Source organism: Echinops telfairi, unplaced genomic scaffold (assembly GCF_000313985.2).
Source record: "Echinops telfairi isolate 266 unplaced genomic scaffold, ASM31398v2 ScPeMD7_7467;HRSCAF=8505_1, whole genome shotgun sequence".
Classification (NCBI taxonomy): domain Eukaryota; kingdom Metazoa; phylum Chordata; class Mammalia; order Afrosoricida; family Tenrecidae; genus Echinops; species Echinops telfairi.
In genome coordinates, this window is record NW_022111368.1 from 34872084 (window position 1) to 34892319 (window position 20236).

At 39.8% G+C, this 20236-nt stretch overlaps 2 protein-coding genes across 2 annotated transcripts; one reads left to right on the forward strand and one right to left on the reverse strand.

Annotated features, from left to right (window-relative positions):
- Positions 1–979, forward strand: LOC101658197 (acyl carrier protein, mitochondrial-like). Its single transcript, XM_030888502.1, has 2 exons — positions 1–354; positions 872–979. The coding sequence occupies exons 1-2, from the start codon at positions 1–3 to the stop codon at positions 977–979; spliced, it is 462 nt and encodes a 153-aa protein (XP_030744362.1).
- Positions 980–3868: 2889 nt separating this feature from the next.
- Positions 3869–6557, reverse strand: LOC101651003 (lithostathine-1-beta-like). The gene is made up of 5 exons (XM_004713849.1): positions 6494–6557; positions 5565–5683; positions 4955–5092; positions 4139–4250; positions 3869–3936 (listed from the first exon to the last, which is right to left on the reverse strand). Exons 1-5 carry the CDS (start codon positions 6555–6557, stop codon positions 3869–3871), a joined length of 501 nt encoding a protein of 166 aa, XP_004713906.1.
- Positions 6558–20236: the final 13679 nt, after the last annotated feature.

Below are 20236 nucleotides of genomic sequence, written 5' to 3' on the forward strand. Positions count from 1 at the left end.
ATGGCGGCCCGTGTCCTTTCCACCTGTGTCTGCTGCCTCCCCGCGGCCTTTGTACCACTGCCTCGGGCCACCACTTTGGTCATGACCCGGCCACTCAGCACCACTCTATTCCCTTTGGGGAACCGGATGAATCTCAGGGCTCCGCAGTCGGTCTCGATGCTCGTGCAGGCTCCTGGTAGAGTCACACAGCTGTGCTGCCAGCACAACAATGCACCACCATTGACGTTAGAAGGAATCAAGGACCATGTTCTTTACATCTTGAAATTCTATGATAAGATTGACCCTGAAAAGCTTTCAGTGAATTCCCAAGACCAGGGTTTAGACAGTTTGGAACAAGTGGAGATTATCATGGCCATGGTGTTGGTCTGGGTACTTTAGAGAAACAAATCCACAGAAACTCATGTATAAGAGAGAGTTTTATATAAGGGTTAAGTGCACATCAAGAAAACATCCTGACTCAGTTCTGCCCAAGCCCACAAGTCCAACATTAACCCATGTGTCTGCTACCAACCCAGAAAGTCTTCCACAATCTCACAAAACATGCAACGATGCTGGACTGCAGGAGGAAAGCTGAGTCAGTGAAAGTGTAAACATTTCAATGCTGGCAAGGGTCTCCACATGGCTGCTCCAGCACCCAGGGCTGCATCGGAATAGGTCCATGTGGCTTATCCTCAGGAATATCTTGCAGGAAGTGAGCCTTGCCAGCTGAAGCAGGGCACTGGCTAAGGCAGCTGCACCTTAATCCAACCTTCAGAAAGCAAGAGACCTGAGAACTAGAAAGGCGAGGCTCATCAAGCCACTTATCCCTCGGCCCCTCAATTAACCCCACATGTGTTTATCAGCCAGGTTGGCACAATAAACTATATCAGACATGGAGGATGAATTTAGATTTGAAATTCCAGATAAGGATGCGGAAAAATTAATGTATCCACAAGCAAGTGTAGATTACATTGCAGATAAGAAGGATGCATGTGAATAATGTATCAGACCACCTTTCTTCCCTGTGAGAAGACTGGGGTGACTCTGGCGACTGTCTAGAAGTAAGGTGGCCTATCAGCATCATTGCTGACTTTACTAGAGTAATTCTGTTGGGCTTGTATTTAAGTTGTCGTAAGTGTTTTGCCCTTTGAAAATAAATCTATAAAACTAAAAAACAAAACAAAAAAAACTAAAGAGCAGTTGAAATTAACAAGTAAAAAGCAACCACCTCAAGCATTATGCCTGCAGAAGAACTAATTTTATTGGGTTAAATACCAACAGAAATCTAAAAATTTAGGAAGGAAACCTAGGGGACAGAGGCTTTATATAAATGGGGGAGGTGCAACTCAGAAAGGAAGCATGAATGTTTGCACAATAGAGAGTTTTAATTAATGTCACTGAATTGTACATGCAGAAATGGCTAGATTATTATAGATTTTCTGGGAATATTCTTCAAAACCAAATTTTTAAAAATCATTTTAAAAGATACCTCTTTTAAAAAGTAACAAAGCCAATTTTGAAGTTAAATACACTGGGTTTAGATACTGTGCTTTTAAACACTATGGCATGCTGCCAATCATTTTATAATAAATATACATGTATAAAAAGAATATAAAATAAAAGTTAGAGACTGATAAGATGATGCTTAGTAAATAGTAATTGCAATGTAGAGAAAAGCACTGATGTTTTGGAGCAAAGGCCTTGTTTATTAGCTCCATATCCGATTATTTGTAACTCCAATCCATAGGAATATTTCAAGAAAAATATTTCCAACATCAAAAGAGATAAACTATTTAAGCTTCTAGTATGGATCCGGCTTTTGATTTAAAGTTAACAGTTGTTTTCTTTTATTATTTGTTTTTGTTTTCAGATTAAATATTATACTGATGTGGCCGATAGATGCATAATCCACTGTCAGTTTGAGGAAGGGGTGGAGTCTAGCCTGAAAATCAGGTCATAGCCAATGATTCCCCTGTGTGGGCATGGCCTTCTCCTAACAATTCCGGGAACTCCTGTCTTCCTCCCTAGAGGTAGGACACATACTATCTCTTGTGAGACATTCCTGTTGACAAACCACATGGAGTTACTCTGATGGAGCCAGAGCCCTGCAGCTGGAGGAGCCACGCCAGAGACTCACACCAGCGCTGAGATGCTTCCATCGTCAGTAGCTCCATAAGACTTCCCACCCACTGGCCTGTGATCTTCCTGCATGCAGAGCCATTGCATGTGTTGCATGAGTCTGTAGAGAAATGTATAGACTGGTCTGGGACATATGGGCTAATATTGGACTTATGGACTTGATCTGGACTGGGTTGGGATGTTTTCTCAATATACAATTGCTCTTTTATATAAAGTTTGTGTTAGACAGGGTTCTTTAGAGAAATAAAACCAGGACACTTTACACACACACACGCACACACACACACACACACACACACACACACACACACGATATATATATATCATGAAGGAATATAACAGCTAATTCATCCAAACAGCAGGCCTCAGTTCAACTTACATCCATGGAATAGTTAATATGCTGTAATATGTTGGAAGTCCTTCAGCTCACGTGGGCTGCTGGGCCCAAGGTCAAGGAAGTAGACAGCTAAGTCTTCCCTAGAGAATGCAGACAATCCAGCCACAGGCAGAAAACAGCAGGGCAGTTCACCAACAGTCAGCAGCTCTGGAGTTTAGCACATGAGGCCCGATGGGATGTCAAACTCATACAAAGCAAAACAACAGAACCCACCAACCTCAAGCTCAAGCCATGTATACATCATCAGTGTGGCAAAGCAGGTTTCAAGGGAACCTCATGCTGTAGCAACATAATCACAGGTTTGCTGTCCTAAAGGCAGTGTAGCTCACAAGTTGAAGCAAAGAACTAGCTAAAGCAGCTGCACACTGGTCTGATCACCAGAAAGCAAAAGAACAAGGGGTGGGGCTTGTTGAGCCATTTATCTCTTTTCCCTCCAATCAAATTGTGGCCTTATTAATCCCACATGTTTCTATTGGCCAGGTTGGCACAATAAACCTACCTATCACAAGGTTCTTTCCAATACCTGTATGAGTCTCCCTGTATTTGTTTCTCTTGTCTGCCCTGACTAACACAACTGACTTCCTCCATCCTTACCTACATGATCACTCTAAATCCTGAATCAGACTATTGCAAAGACTGGATCCTGATATGCATAGATTAATACAAGAGGGAAATATGTGGAGACTTACTCAACTTAGATAAGCAAACTATTTTAAGAATTGTAATGTATGCCTGTATGTTTTATAAATTCTAATTTATATATTCATTCAAAGTATGCCATGTAGTGAATTTTGTCAGGTTGTTATTCTACACACATCACCATTCATTCATATTATACTAATGAAAGCACCTTAAATTAGCACTTCAGTCAAGGTCTTATGCCTTTTTCATATACCAGGTATGGAAATGATTCAAAAGAATGAAATATCCCACTTATCTCAACGCCCATGTTCTAAAAATTTCTGCAATTCACAATGTGAATATCTGGGTAGTAACTGAAGTCCTATCTTATTAACTTCATCAGTTGTGATTCAATTTCATGTTAGTAAATTCTGGAATCTGGAATCTAACATGCACACACAAAATGGTATGGATAAAAACAATTTTCAAAGTGGTCCAATCACTCTCACCCACCCCAGGCAAATATAGATACACAAAACACTATAATTGGCAAACATGTGTTTATTCTCACTTTTCAGGGATCCAAGGATTGGAATATTCTGGAGAGATATGGGTGGAGATAGGAACTCATCAGGAGATGGAGTGTTCGGTTTAGAGACGAAAGACAGTTCATTTTGGTGTGTCATTATGGTAACTAACAGGGGAGTCATAGAAATCCACCTGTAGCAGTCATTAGTTTTTGAACTTGCAGACAAAAGAGAACTTTGTTTCACAGTCTTCATCTTTCCACTTCTGGAAACCTGTAAGCCAAAGAGAAGAGTTAAACTAGAAAACCAGGAAACCGTTTTGTTCTTTCTTGACTTCTAAACCTCAGAAGAAAAGAGAGTAACTAGCATTTGAATTACCTAAATAAGAAGCTAGGCTCTCCCCATCCTCAGCCCCCAGAACTAGAGCAGGTGTAGATGGCAGTAACTAGCTGGGAGTGGGTTTGCTGCATTTTACCTGACGCTGAAGTCAGACTCATACAGTAGCCAGGGTTGTCAGTGCTCGGGGATCCGCTGGCCCAGGCTTTGTATGAGACCAGGGACCCACTGCTCCAGCGCCAGCGGCGGTTCTAGAAGAAACAAAGTGTAACGGGATTCGAGGTTGCTCAGAGAGAAATTATATCATGTGCACATCCAGGAATAGGTAAAAACATTCAGAGGAAAAAATGTTGCTTACCCACGAACACTATTTCCTTCCCTGCCTATATTCTGCCTCACTTTTCCCAGTCAAGTAGCATCCAATCTCTAGACAAGCAATCATATCTCATTTCAGCCTCAGAGGCCACTAGCAACTCACAGTCTCATTCCAATATGCTGCTCGAAACAGTAAGGATCCTGAACTTGATACAAGCCCCCAAACAGCAGATTAGAGACAGCTCCTCTGGGGGCTTCACTTTCTCGAGTACCCAGGACAAGTGTTCAGGATGTTATTTTGTGTAGTGCCAACAGTGGGCTCTCCTCCTACAGCCCCCTGCCCTCTACACTGGCAGAGGGAGCCTGTGCAACAAGATTCCGTGAGAATGGGCACAGAAAAACGCTTCCTGAAGGAGGCAGAATTATATTATCATGAATGCCAAGGACACCAAGGGAATGCTTCACTCAGTTAATTTCTCTAATATCAGGCATGAATCATATCAGTACATTTTGAGACCTCACGGGGTAGTACTTTTTACAGGGTATAATAATAAACGCTGGGTCATAGGATGCCTCCTCTGATATTTTTTTCTTATCCCCCAGTCCTGGGCACCAGGAAAGGGAAGGACATTAGACTCACCCTTCTGGGGTCGTAGAGGCCAGCCCAGACGTTCAGGGCATCAGTGCTGCTCTCCTTGATTAGGGCTGCCACGAAGTTGCCCTCGGCCTGACTTAGCACCGACACTAGGTGACCAGAGTGCATGTTCTGGCAGTAGAGCTAGGCAGGAGAAAGAAGAGATTAGTATTAAATGGAAAATGATTATCTTTCTGAACCCCTTTTCCATGTGGTGGGCAGAGGAGAGGTGGAAATTGCAAAAAAAAAAAAGGGCAACATGATATTGTCAACAATAAATTCTTCTGAGTGTGATTGTGCATAATAGAAGAACAAGATGGGGAGATGGGTGAGTCTACATCATGTGACTCCCACTGGCAATACAATCTCTAGACAAGCAATCATATCTCATTTCAGCCTCAGAGGCCACTAGCAACTCACAGTCTCATTTCAATCAGCCACTGCATGAGAGGAAAATGAAGATGTCTACTCTCATAAAGAGACACTGTCTTAGAGACCCTGTGGAGAAGTTCTCCTCTGTCCTATAAGGTCACTGTGATGCTGAATTGATTCATTGGCAATGATTTATTCTTGTGTACCACCCACACATCATTCCCATCCTACTTTCCTTACGTACGTCGGCATCGGCCCAGGTCTCATGGTCTTGGGTAAAGTAGTAGCAGTAGGAGCCATAGGCATTGGTGCCTTCTGGGCAACTGATCCGGCCAGAGGGCTGCTCTGTCTGGTCCTCCAGTCCTGGAAAGGAAGGATAATAAAGAACATAGGGAATGGTGAAGGCTGGGAGGTTAGTGAGCAATTCATGAGATTCTGTTATAGGAATATACAGATACAGAATGGGTAGGGAGTGATTGCTCATTTCAGCCTTTCCCCGACGAGTGCCTTCTTCCTCAAGCCTCCCTATGAAATAATCACACCATAGAAAAGAGGTGTGAACAAGATGAGTTCCATTTTTCTCTTCAATTTACTGAGCACTTCTCCATCATTTCAAGATCTCAAGTCTGCTTTTCTTGAGCTTCTTCTGCTTCTCCTACATATAAGGCTCTCTCTCATCTGTTCTCCATCCCATTACCGCCCATGACTTGCCTTCCATGTACCTTCCTACCCACACCTGAAAGCTAACCTACATTTAATCAGATAAATACATCTATTTGACCAACCTAAGGAGCCCTGGTGGTACAATGGATTATGAGTTGGGCTTCTAACCCCAAAATTAGTAGTTTAAGCCAATCAACTGTGAAACGGGAGAGAAAAAACTTTCTATTCCTTTCAAGATTTACAGTCTCATAAACTGAATAGGACCAGTTCTACCCTGCCCTACAAAGTTGCTCTGAGTCAGAATTGATTTGACCACAGTTAAGTGATAAGTAGTAATTGTAAATACCTCTTAAAGTCTCCAGTGATGATATATCTTAATGGAATTAGAACATCAATAACGATCACCAAGCAAACCTCATAAATTAAAATTTTTCTTAGAGGTACCAATATACATACACACGGAAAGGATGAAGGACGCGAGGATTAAATGATATGGTGGGAAGAGTCTACCTTGACTCAGAGACAGGAACATCAGATATGAGAACAGAATCAAACATGAGTTAGTGCACATCATGATGAGTAGTGGTAAATAAATCTCTTGCTGACGGGGCAAATTCAAACTCTCTGTAGGAAAACACAGGGAAGAAGGTTCAGATAAGTGGAAGGTAGAACTTTTACTACATTCCTTGTTGTTCCCTTTTTGGGGGTTTCTGATCAAATACCATCAAGCACTATTCTTGAGAATTTGAGTATTATATTGGCCCCATTCCCCAAAGGCAGTTTTGAGTCTGTTCTGGCTTCATTATTGCTATAGTCTCAGAGAAAGTCAGCCACCTTTTACTTCCCACTCAAGCTGCTAAGGGAAGAGCCCAAACAGCAGCCACTTACCAGGTAGACTGGGTCTGTGATGGCTGTCAGGCCAGGGATGACTTGGATTTTATAGCAGGACCTGAGTGAGGCGAACTGGCACATGATCAGGGGAGGGTCCAGGGGACAAGGTCAGAGACCCTACAGAGGAAGCAAAAGGCAATGTTGGCATCAGAGGAACTTATTCCTGGTACACACTGGGCATGGTCATTGATAAAGCCTCTTCCCGCTACAGACCTGCAACCTGTCCAAGACAAAGGTGGCTGTGTCCTTTCTGCAGCCTCACACACGTGCTCAGTTTCCCACCACCCAGAGAGGCAAGGCAGGTAAAGAGACCTTCCAGGAGTCTGAGCACTGCTGAGCAGAGGAGGTCAGAAGGAGGAAGAGGAGGATGTCCAAAGGAGGAGGAGTAGGGAGTGAGTGAGTGACACCAGGGCCAGGGTTCAGGGACAAGTGGTTCGGCCTCCCTGCCTGGGACAGAGGGAAAGTCATTTGAAACTCAGATGATTTAAATTCTGTTCCAATATCACAGGGTGGAAGAAAGAGATCAATTTCCTAACTATCCTTTTTCAGACTGTACATTTAATTTTTCCTTTCTCTTTAACATCATCTCTTTCTGTCCTATATTTAATCCCTACTATTTGCAGAGTTCTTTTCTGTTCCTCTTTGGTCTCCCTACCTTGCTATGAGGGTATCTAGAGAGAGAGACTGGATCATTGGTTTGTAGGGGTTATGGAGGGGGTAGGTTGGTGGAAAATGGGGAGCAGGAGTAGTGAGTGCAGAAAGGAGGGAAATAGACTGATTATTGTACTGATTGTGCAATTCTTTATAATATGTGCATTATATATCAGTAAAACTATTATTAAAAATAAAGATCTCTGATAGCATTGTGGGATAAGTGTTAGGCTGTAAACCACAAGGCCAATAGTTCGAACCAGACCTCTATCTGAGGAAAAAGGATGAATCAAATCTCTAAGCTCCTGTAAAAATTTAAAGTCTCAGAAACCCCAGAAATGGGTTTTACTCTGCCATTATTTTTTTTTAACTGACCTCCACCATGTCCATCTTACAAGTTTCCTGTAAGCTGTGCTGTTCTTCCTTGACTGGAAACACTGCCTGTCCTAACAGACGACATTCTGTCTCAGGTTCCAGGGCCTCCAGGTGTCTCTCCTCTCGATGAACAGAACCCGGTTGCTTACCCTCAGCACCTGCCACGTGATAGGGTTCTCTATTGGTTCATTTCTACATTGCTATTTTCTCTGCAAAGTAAAATCTGAGAACTATTCCTTTCATTAGTATCCTTAAGCATGAACCAAATTATGTTGTTTTAAAAGATTAGGATGCATGCCATAGTTACCTAGTAGTGCTATAACAAAATATAAAAGGTGGGTGGATTTAAACAATAGACATTTACTGTCATACAGCATCGCAGATCTCAGGTAATAATTAATGTGTTGGCTGTGCCAAGTTCACTCTGAATCTCCAAGGAAAGATCCTTTCTGATGCCACATCAATTCCGTTGGCCCAAGAATCTACCTTGGCTCAGAGATGCCTTTTCAAACGGCTGTCCTTCTCCGTGTTCCTCTATGTCTCTTCTCTGCTTTCCAGGGACATCACTAAGATTGTATAACCATTGACCCTGCTCCAGTATGAATTCACTTACCTTAGTGAATAATATCTGTAAAAATTATATTCCCCCAAATTGTCTAACTCAGATATTTAGGATTAGAACTTCAATATCTCTTTTGGGAAAAGATAATTTAATATTCATCAGTTTGGAGCCGTGATTTTTTTTATTATGGTCTCTAAGCAAGCCTATCTTTTACTCCAGAGGAAGACATTAATTTTTGTAATTTTTCTGGGTAGTAAGCTTGTTTGTCCTCATAATGATTGGAAACTTTATTCTTATCTTCTTAGGTCATATTAAAAATGTCGACCATTATTTTGGAGAAAGATGTTTACTTTAAAGGATCTTCACTTCTCCCACACCCTTGAAAAATAATCCACAACAAAAAGTAGTCAGTATTTCTGTTTGCAAGACTTTTAGAACCCTGAGAGACATTAAGATACTTGTCCCTAAACACGTCACTCTATATTCTTTTCTTTTTCAATAAAAGAAGGTGAATTTTTCCACTTGGGATACTGTATCACTCTCATGACACAATCATTTGTGTGGGTTTAAGTGTTTGAAAGAGGGTCTGGAGATGTTAGCAGCAGAGATACTGAACACTTGAACATCTTTAAAATGGTGAATTGAAGAATGGCAATGCATAGAACATGGGAAAACTGTATAACCCCATGGAGCATTCTGAACGGCCTTGAAGAAATCACAGCCGTACCCCTGGGGAGCACAGCGCGCTGACTCCAAAAATTGTGTCATTCAATGCAACATTCTTTTTTCTAAAATCATTTTATTGGGGGCTCATAAAACTCTTATAATCCATACATACATCCATTGTATCAAGCACATTTGTACATTTGTTGCCATCATCATTCTCAAAGCATTTGCTTTCTACTTGAGCCCTTGATATCAGCTCCTCATTTTTCCGCCTCCCTCCCCATGCCCCTTCCCTCATGAACCTTTGATGAGGCAACATTCTTATATAGAGAAATTTTAAATATATAACTTCAAATAACAATATCAATGGGTTAGAACATTATGAGTGGTTTATGCCTCAAGTACCATTTTTTTAACTGATAAAACATCAGAATTATGGAGTCTCAAAAGGGATCTATATTTTAAGCATTGCCGGTGTAAAGAGGGGCAAATGATAGGAATTAACTCTTTAATAGTTAATCCTTAAGCATCCACCTAGTTTATAGATCCAACCTTGGATAACCAATATGAGTGACCAAGGGATTGGAAATCATATAATCTGAAGCCAAAGGAGGAATCATTTCAAAGCCTAAATTGTGAGATTCTGGTTTGCAGAAGGTTGTGGATGTTAGTGGAAATTCAACATACATTTGTGAGATCGACCCAGGAAATAGAGCCTGTTGATTTCCTTCTATCCAGTATAGAGGGATGAAACAAAACTGGTTACCAAACAGAGTGCATGGGAGAGATGGCTATAGGAGATCAAAATGATAACCGGATTTAAACGGGTAAAAGCTTGCCAGTTTATATATCCTCTGATGCATGCTGGGCCTGATCTGGTTTTCAGTTTTTTGGTTGTTCTTGCTTTCCATATTGGGATTTATTCTGTATTTGTCACTGGGGGTAACCTTCTTGAATGTTTGTTATATCTCTTTCTCTTTTTTGGTGTATGAGGGTATACACCTTCCCACCCCCTCAAAATAGGATTTTTTTTCAAACCTATGTATTTAAATTATTTTACAAAACAACCTATAACCTTCAAAGTAGTCTCTATTACACTTAATACATTTGTCAAATCTGTGATACCATTCTTGGAAACATTTTTCAAACTCATTTGTTTGAATGGCTGACAGCAGCTCCCTTGTTATTTTTCTTTACCTCTTCTATGTTGTCAAAGTATTGTCCTTTCATATCCCTCATCATTCACGGAAACAAAAAGAAGTCACATGGAGCAGGGTCATATGAGTCAGGGGTGTGGGGCAAGAGAGGCATGCTGTGTTTTGCCAAAAGTTGGCACACTGAGTTGGCTGTGTGAGGAGGAGCATTATCATGGCGACAAAACCAGTCCCCCATCTGCCACATATCAAGCCTTTTTTTGGCACACACTAATATTCAATCTTTCCATAAGCTCTAAATAGAAAGCTTGATTAACAAACAGTGTGACCTCGTGGATGAACCCCAAATGCACTATGAGTGAATATTTTTGTCTGTTTGGGAAATTGCTGGATGTCTAGAATAAATGTTGTCATTAATTGACATTTCACCGTTTTTTTTTTCTGTTTAATTCTCCTTTCCAGAATTTTCTCTTAATTACTTTTGATACTTTCTTTTCTTTTTTTAAAATGCTTTTATTGGGGACTCTTACATCTCTTATCACAATCCATTCATCCAGTGTGTCAAGCACTTTGCACATAGGCCACCATCATCATTTTCAAAGCATTCTCTTCCCACTTGATCCCCTGATATCAGCTCCCTACTTCTTCCCCCTGCCTCCTCACCTACCACTCTCACAAATAAGTTACAGATTATTATTTCGATACCTTACATCATCCTCTGTCTCCCCTCACCCACTTTTCCTTCATTCGTTCCCCTGTGAGGGGGTTCTAGATTGAACCCTGTGATTGGTTCCCCCTTTCTCTGCCCACCCTTCCCTAGTCCTCCTGGTATCTCTACTCTCATTGTTGGCCCTGAGGGGTTTATCTATCCTGGACTCCCTGTGTTGCGGGCTCTTATCTGTAGCAGTGTGCATGCTCTGGTCTGATCTGATTTGTAAGGTAGAATTGAGGTCATGATAGACATTTCACCTTTAGGAAACAAACAAGCAAACAAAAAAACCCGCACATACACATGAGCTTTTCCCTTAACACTGTCCTTGCAAGCTGTGTTCAAAATCACAACAGTTTCTGTGGCATTTTTCCTGAGCAGGAAACAAAATTTCATGGCCACCTGCTGTTCTCTTAAGTTGGTCATCACAAAAAGTGAAGTTTGAGCCAAACTTATTTTATGAAACCATTCGCTGTGACCAGAGACAACCTTCCCAGGTGATACCATTGGGTAAACTAACTCAGAGTGAGTTGCTTGATGGTTTCCCAACAGGAAAAATGTGTACTTCAAAAACTCTGTCCAGTGGAGAATTTTTTGGCTTTTTTGGGGGGGAACCCTCTCAAATGAAACCCAGGATTGATGAACCAATAGAAACAGCAAGTAGACAAAGCGCTGCTGGGCAGACAGAGAGGGGAGGTGAAGCGGAGCTGGTATCAAGGAGTTCAAGAAGGCAGAGAAAGTTTACAAACAGATTATAGTAGCAACTGTACAATACTGATTAATTGGACTATGGAATGGTATTGTATCTGTTTTAGCTCCCAGTAAAATGGTTTAGAAAAAAAACTTTTTTTCAAAAAATAACCTTTAGCAAGACATTCATTATCTGACAATCAGGAAGCCACTATTAAACAACTAATCCATGATAGTGTGCTGTTTATATGTGAGTTATAGACCTATGTGTTGCAAAGAATTATTTGAAGGGTTGACACCTAGTGATTGTTTGTTTGTTTGTTTGTTTGTTTGTTTTTTAATTTAGAATAATGATATAGATCATAAGTAGCATTTATTTAAAGAAGCCAAGTTCTTAAGAAAATGTGCCACTTAATTTCTTTTCCATTAGGTCCTGGAAGATTTTATCTCACTCCTCCTGCCTTTTAGAGCCATGGGAAAAGGGCACCTGGAAACGTCTGTTACATGGAAAAGCCCTAGGTTTGCCAGAAGGAGTCTGTACTGATTAAGAGGGGAAGCTTCATCTTGTGCAGTTAAGCTTCTGCCTGGAAATATATACACCCCTTTTGAGAAATGCCTATCATCGATGTCACCTTTGTCTTTTCTCAATGTCCTGGGGTCACTCTACTCACTTGCTAGGTTTAATGTCCAACCTGTCTCTCCCACAGGTTATGGTATAGAGGATTTCCCCATATTACCTGGCAAAACTACTAATCAGATGGTTAATATATAATATTGTAAGTAGTTCCTGTTTGCCTGTAACTCTACCTCCATTCCCATATCTACATTTTATATATAAAATTATCTTTAAAATTTGCCATATCATTTATTATAGTAAATGATATTTAATCCATTGTGTATATCATAATTTACTAAACTGAGATGGTTTATTTAATGTCTAGGAAATGTAGGAATAAATATTTTTTAAATAGATTTCAAATTTCCAAGATATTTTGCAATGGGGTTTCATGTATTTCTTTTTCAGAGGGATAGGAAGAAATTCTCCAGAAAATGAATGGCAACAAGAACTGGTAATGATTTCTTTTTGAGCAACTAAGGGATCACTATGTAATCCTCTGGTTTGTAGTTCAGAAGATGGATGCTAAGTGTCCTTGTTGAAGTTTCAGATAAATTAGAAGTCATGAAAATTTTTCTGTGAGAACAACAATTTTGTTCTGATATAGAAGAATTTTCAAAATACGATTTTAATAATTTATAATATTACACATTTTCCCTCAAGAAGCCTCCCACTCTTTTGCTTTCCATTGATATGGAACATGAGTAGTGTTTTTAGTTCATCTTATTTTATACTGTATTGCCCATATACTTTTCTAAAATATTAACATAATACATCAATATTCTTAGATTTGAAAAATCAAGCACCTTGAAGTAAAATGACTTTGATGCATTTCTTTGATCTTGAGTCATTGTAACTTTCATCAAATAATTAAGCTTGAGCATGAAAATAGGGTGTACAGGAATCTAGTATGAGGAGAATGGCCAGTTCTGCCATCCTATTCAGTATTGAGTTAGCCATCTCAGAAGCATGAGTGTAGAGTGGCACAACCACCAGTAAGGAAGAGTGACAAGATCAGAGCACTTCTGAGATTCCTGCACAAAGCAGTGGAAACAGGGTGGCAACATAAGACACTGTGGCAGGCTTCCAAGTCTACAGATCAAAAATGTGAAATGTCTTCCTGTCATTGATTGACATCCATGCAGGGGTGCTAAAGAAGACTTGTCACACCTGTCCAAGGAGGGAAGAGGCCAAGAGATTGACACGGCCAAAAGGTTAAAGACCACAGGAAATTTAGAAGACAGCTACTTGGCCAACTGAACAGGAAAAAAAAATCCACATTTATACCCAACAGATCCAACAGAATGCTCAAATTATAGAACAATCTCATTGATATCACATGCAAATACCATTCTGCTCATGACCATCGGATGATGGTGGCAGCAGTACATTGGCAGAAAGCTCCCAGAGGTTCAGGCAAAATTCAGCAAACTCCTGGAGCAGAGGATAGCATGGCTGCTGTCAGATGGGTCTTGCCTGAAAGCAGAGAATACGAGGAAGATGTTTACTTGTGTTTTATGGATTATGCCAAATACTTGACTATGTGGATCATAACGAACTATGGATAACACTGAGGAAAATGGAAATTCCAGAAGAGTTTATTGTCCTCTTGCAGAACTTGTACATGGAACGAGAGGCAGTTTTGTGAATAGAACTAGGGAATGGTAGTTTAAAATCAGGAAACCCTTGTGTCCAGGTTCTATCCTCTTACCATCCATACCTAGCCTTTCTGCGTGCTGTGCAAATAATCAGAGAAGCTGAATTCTACAAAGAAAAATGTGACATCAGGATTGGAGGAAGGCTTATTTACTACCTGAGATATGCACATGACATAACCTTGTTTGCTGAAAGGAAGGAGGACTTGATGCATGTGCTAATGAAAATAAAGAATAGCAGCCTCCAGTATGGATTACAACTCAAAATATCACCCAAATCCTCACAACTGAACCAACAGGTAACATCATAATAAATGGATAAAAGACAGAGGTGGTCAAAGATTTTGTATTGCCTGGATCCACGATCAATTCTCATGGAAACAGAATGAACAAATCGAAAGCCATATTGCACTGGGTAGAGCTGTTGCAGATGGCCTCTTTAGATATTGAAAAGCAAGGATGGTCCTTTGACGGCCAAGGTGTGCCTGACTCTAACCATGGTGTTTTACATTGTCTCATATGCTTGTGAAAGTTGGACATCGAATCAGTGCATTCAAACTATGGTGCTGGCAAAGAATAGTGCAAATGCCATGGAATGCCAAAAGGATAAGCAAATCTGTCTTGGGAGCAGTACAGCCAGAGTGATACTTAGAGGCAAACATGGTGAGACTTCATCTTACAAATTTTGGACCTGTTGTCAGGAAAGACCAATCCCTGAAGAAGGACAACATGCTTGGTAAAGTGGAGAGGCAGCAAAAAAGGAGGAAGGCCCTGCACAAGATGATTGACACAGTGGCTGCAGCAAGGGGATCAACCCCAAGAACAATTGTGAGAATGCAGAGGACCGGCCAGTGATTTTTTCTAAAGAGCACATGGGTGCCTATAGGTAATAACTAAGTGGATGTCACCCAGCAACAACAGTATGGATGTATTGCGACATGAGACTGGAGGGTTGGTGACAAAGAAGGTAAAGAAGCTTGGAGAGTGCAAGTCAGCCTGGGGCCACAGTGGGGTTGGATCCTTCCCTTTGTGTAGCTGAAGGAGGTCAGATGTTGCTTCTATGCTCTTTTTTGCAACAAGTTATCTAAACTGTACCTATCAGTGTGGTTGATCACTTTGATAACAAAGCTGAGCCTATGCATAATATATTACGTAACAGTTTGGCCAAAAGGTTCTTCACCCTGAAAGCTGGCATTGTGGATTCAAAAAGAAAAAACACAAGAGTATAAGAAAAATTAGAAAAATGATTTTTGATGGATGTCAAGTGTCAACTGTCCATGGACAATAAGAAAATAGTTGTTCCCCCTGATTTTCAATCTGTCAACATTTCTGCTGTTAAGATTTACAGTTTCAGAAGCCCTGCACGAGGCTGTTATCAGTAGCAATAAACTCGAATGAGAGTGGGTTTCTACTTTTTCTGTAAGGAGCCTTGATAGTGCAATGGAGCCAATGTTGGGTTGTTCACCAAATATCTGGAGTTCTCATCCCCTGGCCACCTGGCAGAGGAAGATGAGTCCATCTACCTCCATAGTTATAATCCCAGAGACCCTAGGGAGCAGTCCTGTGCTGTATAGGGTGAGTGTAAGTCAGAATTGACAGAAGGCAGTGGGTTTTGGTTTTGATTTATTTCTCTCAATATGTGTTTTTTCATTCTTTTAATGGCTGTGATATCCTAATTGTGGATTATTCCTAAGCAGCAAACGCTTTTTACCATGTTTTGCTTTCTCATCTCAAATTGATTATCATAGCAAGTCCATTTACAATCCTCTGACTGAATGTGTACAGCAATAGACAGTAGATATTTAATCAACCTCAATGCACCCTGCCCTTTGCCATTGACACTCACATGGTCTTCTACCACCACCACCACCAGGAACAACAACTAAAACCCTTAATTCTATTCAGTGAATCTCCCTGAGGTGTGAGTGATATCAACCTTACACTATGACCTTGGACAGTTTATAAATTTTGTAATTCAAACAGCGCATCATCTTTTTACTGTTGTAATGGTTCGAAATTCAGACTTCAATTGTCAGCTCATGTCAAAGTTGGTCATGTTAATATTTATAATTTTAATTATAAAATGATGAAACTCATTATTTTTCTTGTATAAATTTAGGAATCAATATGTACTGTATATGTTCTCTCTTCTGGACTCTGTTGCTCCGGTGACGGAAGACAAATGTACCCGAGTTGTAAAACTAAGCCAGTAGAGGGACAACACAGGAACTCTGGGAACATGGTAGTTAAACCCCTCAGCTGCAAACCAAAAGACCTCGTGATGCAAACCTGCAAGAATCCCTGGGACAAAGAGATGCCAGCCTGCTTCTTCAAAGATTTATAGCCTTGGGAATCCAGCAGGGAAGTGCTTTATCTGTCTTACATGGCCACTGTGCATCAGAATGGACTTGAGAACAATGATATTTTTGGTAGGGTGATAAGACATATATATGAAAGAGAGTAGGCAAGAGGGTTCTGGGTAACGTATACCTGGGTTCTGATTGAACGAGTTCAAAGCTTACTTTAAACCTGAATTTCTCAGTTAAGTGTTCCAATAAGCCCGCTTCCTTTCCTGAACTTAATCATGGTGTGATCCTTCTTATTTGTAACTGAAAATGCTTTCTCTTATTTCACTCAGCAATAAATCAAACACAAAATGATAAAAAAATCTGTGTGATTCCATGGATCCTTATAAAAGTATCCATAACCAGAAAATTCATAGAAATATGTTTATTATTACTTTTGGGGAATAGAAGGAAAGGGAAGGTGGGGAAATATTGTTAAAGTAGAGCTAAGCTTATGGTCAAGATAATTTTTAAAAATTGGAAATGGATTGTGATGGTGGTTGTACACCATGAATGAGACTAATAATGTCATGAAATTGTTTATGTAAGATGATTGAAATAATAAATATTCTGTTATATCTATTATCTCTTTCACCAAAAATGAACACACACAAGCAACAAATGACACCTTAAAAAATGATGACACCCTGGTGCTCTCTGAAGGCAGGAAGCAAGGGTGTGGTGAGCACACGTGCAGGCTCACCTGACAATAATGACAGAGCTGTGCTGTGGTGATTCAGGCCACCATGAACACATTTACACACAGTCCCAAATAACACCCTCTTTCTCAGGTGAAGAAATTGACTAAGTACACACATATATTTTTTCCACAATAGAAGCGTTTTGCTAGTTAAAGATAGCGATAAAGTCTTGAAATATTGAAATTAACATTTATACATGGATACACGTGAAATATATGAGAACAATATAGATGTATATTAAATACCTGTTTCTTCTTTTTTCCTAAAGTTTAATTGGAATATACTTATTTCTTTCTTTAGACAAGGGGAAGTCTATTTCCTAACTTAGACAAGGGAAACCTCTTTAAAATAACAACAGTTTTTTTTACTCATTTAAATATATTAATAGAAATAATCCACTGATCACAATGAATGGCACAGAACCACTCACCCCCACCAGGGGGAAGAACAACTGAAAACCAGAGGGGAAGGGAGACAGCAGTTCATGTGAAATTTTAAAATAATTAACAATCTACAGTTTATCAAGGGGCCACGAGGACTGGGGGTTGGGGGAGGGAGGGGAAAAAACAGGAGCTGATCCAAGGGCTCAATGGAAAGTAAATGTCTAGAAAAGAACCATGGAATATATGTACTAATATGTCAGATACAGTTGATATATGGATTGTAACAAGAGTTGTAGGAGCCCCCAATAAAATGATTGTTTTAAAGATAAAGAATGCCATATATGAACAATATGCAAACCAGTCTGGATTGAGTCAGAATGTTTCAAGAATTGAGGAGAGAGGATGTACTGGTCCTTTCCTTTAAAAAAAAAGTGTCCTCTGCGTGCAAATTGATACATAGTGCTGGAATCCAGCTAGTTTGCTAAGCAGTCATGGTGAAGTAGGTACCAACATTGAAAGGTCTGTTATAGCCATTTAACAGACCAACGTGTGCCCCATAAAATTACTTTTTCTCAAATTGCACTGCCGTTTTGGTCATTTCTTTTATCAGTTTCGTTTTACTGTTGATGCTGCTGTTATGAGAAGCCTTCCATTGGATTTTCAACAGTTTCCAAAGGATTGCTGTTAACTCTTCTCTGAAGTTTTGGAAGAATTCTCCGGTGAAACTTTCTGGGACTGGTTTGTTTTTTTTTTTAACTGGGACATTTTTCACAACTTGTGAAATTTTTCATTTTTATGAGTCTTTTCAGGGTTCCTTCATTCCCTGTGCAATGGATTTTGTACCTACTTGCTGGGCCACGATTCTCCTTCGTTTGGAAATTGTTACTTATCCCATGATGAAATCTAACGTAAGGTAGTCAGTCACCTCCATTATGGGATCTGCTTTGAGACACCAAGCAGGTGTAGAAATATTACAGTTCCGTTCTATACCTTTAATCCGATCACAGCCCTGGAAGAAAATGTTACTGGAAGAAAGTATTGTTGGGACGGAGACAAGTCGCTGTTGTCGTTAGGTGCCGTTGAGTTGGTTCCAACTTAAAGGGACCCTATATAAGAAAGAATAAAAGCCTCACAATTGTTCTTATGTTTGAGCTCAGTGATGAAGCCACTGGGTCAATCCTTCTTGTTGAAGGTCTTCCTTTCTTTCACTGCTCCCCTACTTTATTAAGCATAATGGCCTTCTCCAGGGACTGGTCTCTCCTACCAACATAACCAAATTTGTAAGATGAAGCTTTGCTGTCCTTGTTTCTAAGGAGCATTCTGGCTGTACTTTTTCCAAAATGGATCCATTTGGGTTTTTGGCAGTCTATGGTACTTGCATATTCTTTACCAGTACCATAATTCAAATGCATTGATTCATTTTTTAATATTCCTTATTCAGTGTCTAACTTTCACATGCATATGTGGTGATGGAAGGTACCATGGCCTGGCTCAGACACACCTTAGTCCTCATAGCGTCCACCGTGCTTTTCAACATTTTAAAGAGATCTTGTGCAACAGATCTACACTCTGTTATGTATCGCTGGATCTCTTGATTGTGGATTCAAGCAAAATGAAATCCTGGACAACTTCAATCTATTGTCCTATCCTGTTTAACCCAATAGCCTAGTGGTGAGGATTTGGGCTTTCTTTACATTGGGTTGTGATCCACACTGAAGGCTGTAGTCCTTGATCTTCATCAGCAAGTGCTGCAAGTCCTCCTCCTTTTCAGCAAGCAAGATTGTGTCATCTGCATATTGCAGGTTGTAAATAAGCCTTTCTCCAATCTTGATATGTCATTCTTCTTCATATGACCCAGCTTCTCGCCTTTTCTGTCCGCATACAGATGAAATAAGTATGGTGAAAGCATACAATCCTGATGTAGACCTTTCCTGATTTTAAACAAGGCTCTATCCCTTTGTTCTGTTCTCATGCCTCTTGATCTATGTAAAAGTTTCGAATGAGCATAATTAGGTGCCATATACCTGCTGACCTTGAGTTTATTACACGTTGCAACCACAGCCCTGATCTGATCATTTTGATTAATTTATCACTGCTTCCACCAGTCTGTGTCCTTCTCCCAATCCGTGTAAATGAGTCTCTTGATATAATTATCTTTCTTTACACACACACAAAAAGCATCATCTTCTTTGCTTCTCTAGAGAAACTACCTCAGACTGATAGCTACTATTTCCTAGAAACACTTCCATCTCCTTTACATTTTCAGTTGGTTGGAATGCAGTTCTTCAGAACATTCTAGAATTGTATTTTTATTTTCATTGGTTCAATTGTGGCTCTAATCATTAGATTTGTCAGTGCTTTGTTGATTTGTTTATTTTTTTAAAGAACCAGGTGTCCTCCTTTTTATTCTGTTGTTTACTATTTTCTATTTCATTTACGACTAAAACTTATAAATATTTCCTGAAATTTGTAGAATTTTTTACTGCTTTATTTTTAATTGTTGGCAACCTTGCATTGTGGTATTGAGGTGCTGTTATTATTTTCTTTCTTCTTTTGTGATGTGTCTACTTATTCCTATAAGTTATACTTTTAGCACTGCTTTTGCTATGTCACAAAGGTTGTAATTTATGTATTTTCATCCTCTTTTGATTAGGAAATATTTCTATTTCATTTTTTATACCTTTCATTACCCAGTAGTTTTTAAACGTAGTTTTTAAACATATTTAATTTCCATCTATTTGCTATTTTATTGATCTTCCAATGTTAATTTAATAACATTATAAACCAGCAAGTTGCCTCCTGATATTTTGATCTTTATAAACATATTGAGACTTTTTGAGGCCCAGTATATCGTC

Excerpts from the sequence above, each read along its gene's own strand:
- LOC101658197 (XM_030888502.1), top strand. The coding sequence starts at position 1 with ATGGCGGCCCGTGTCCTTTCCACCTGTGTCTGCTGCCTCCCCGCGGCC. Across the intron at positions 355-871 it reads AAGTGGAGATTATCATGGCC|ATGGAGGATGAATTTAGATT; the intron begins ATGGTGTTGGTC and ends ACTATATCAGAC.
- LOC101651003 (XM_004713849.1), bottom strand. The coding sequence starts at position 6,557 with ATGATGTGCACTAACTCATGTTTGATTCTGTTCTCATATCTGATGTTC. Across the intron at positions 5,684-6,493 it reads GTTCCTGTCTCTGAGTCAAG|GACTGGAGGACCAGACAGAG; the intron begins GTAGACTCTTCC and ends CTTCCTTTCCAG. Across the intron at positions 3,937-4,138 it reads GAGTCTGACTTCAGCGTCAG|GTTTCCAGAAGTGGAAAGAT; the intron begins GTAAAATGCAGC and ends TTTGGCTTACAG.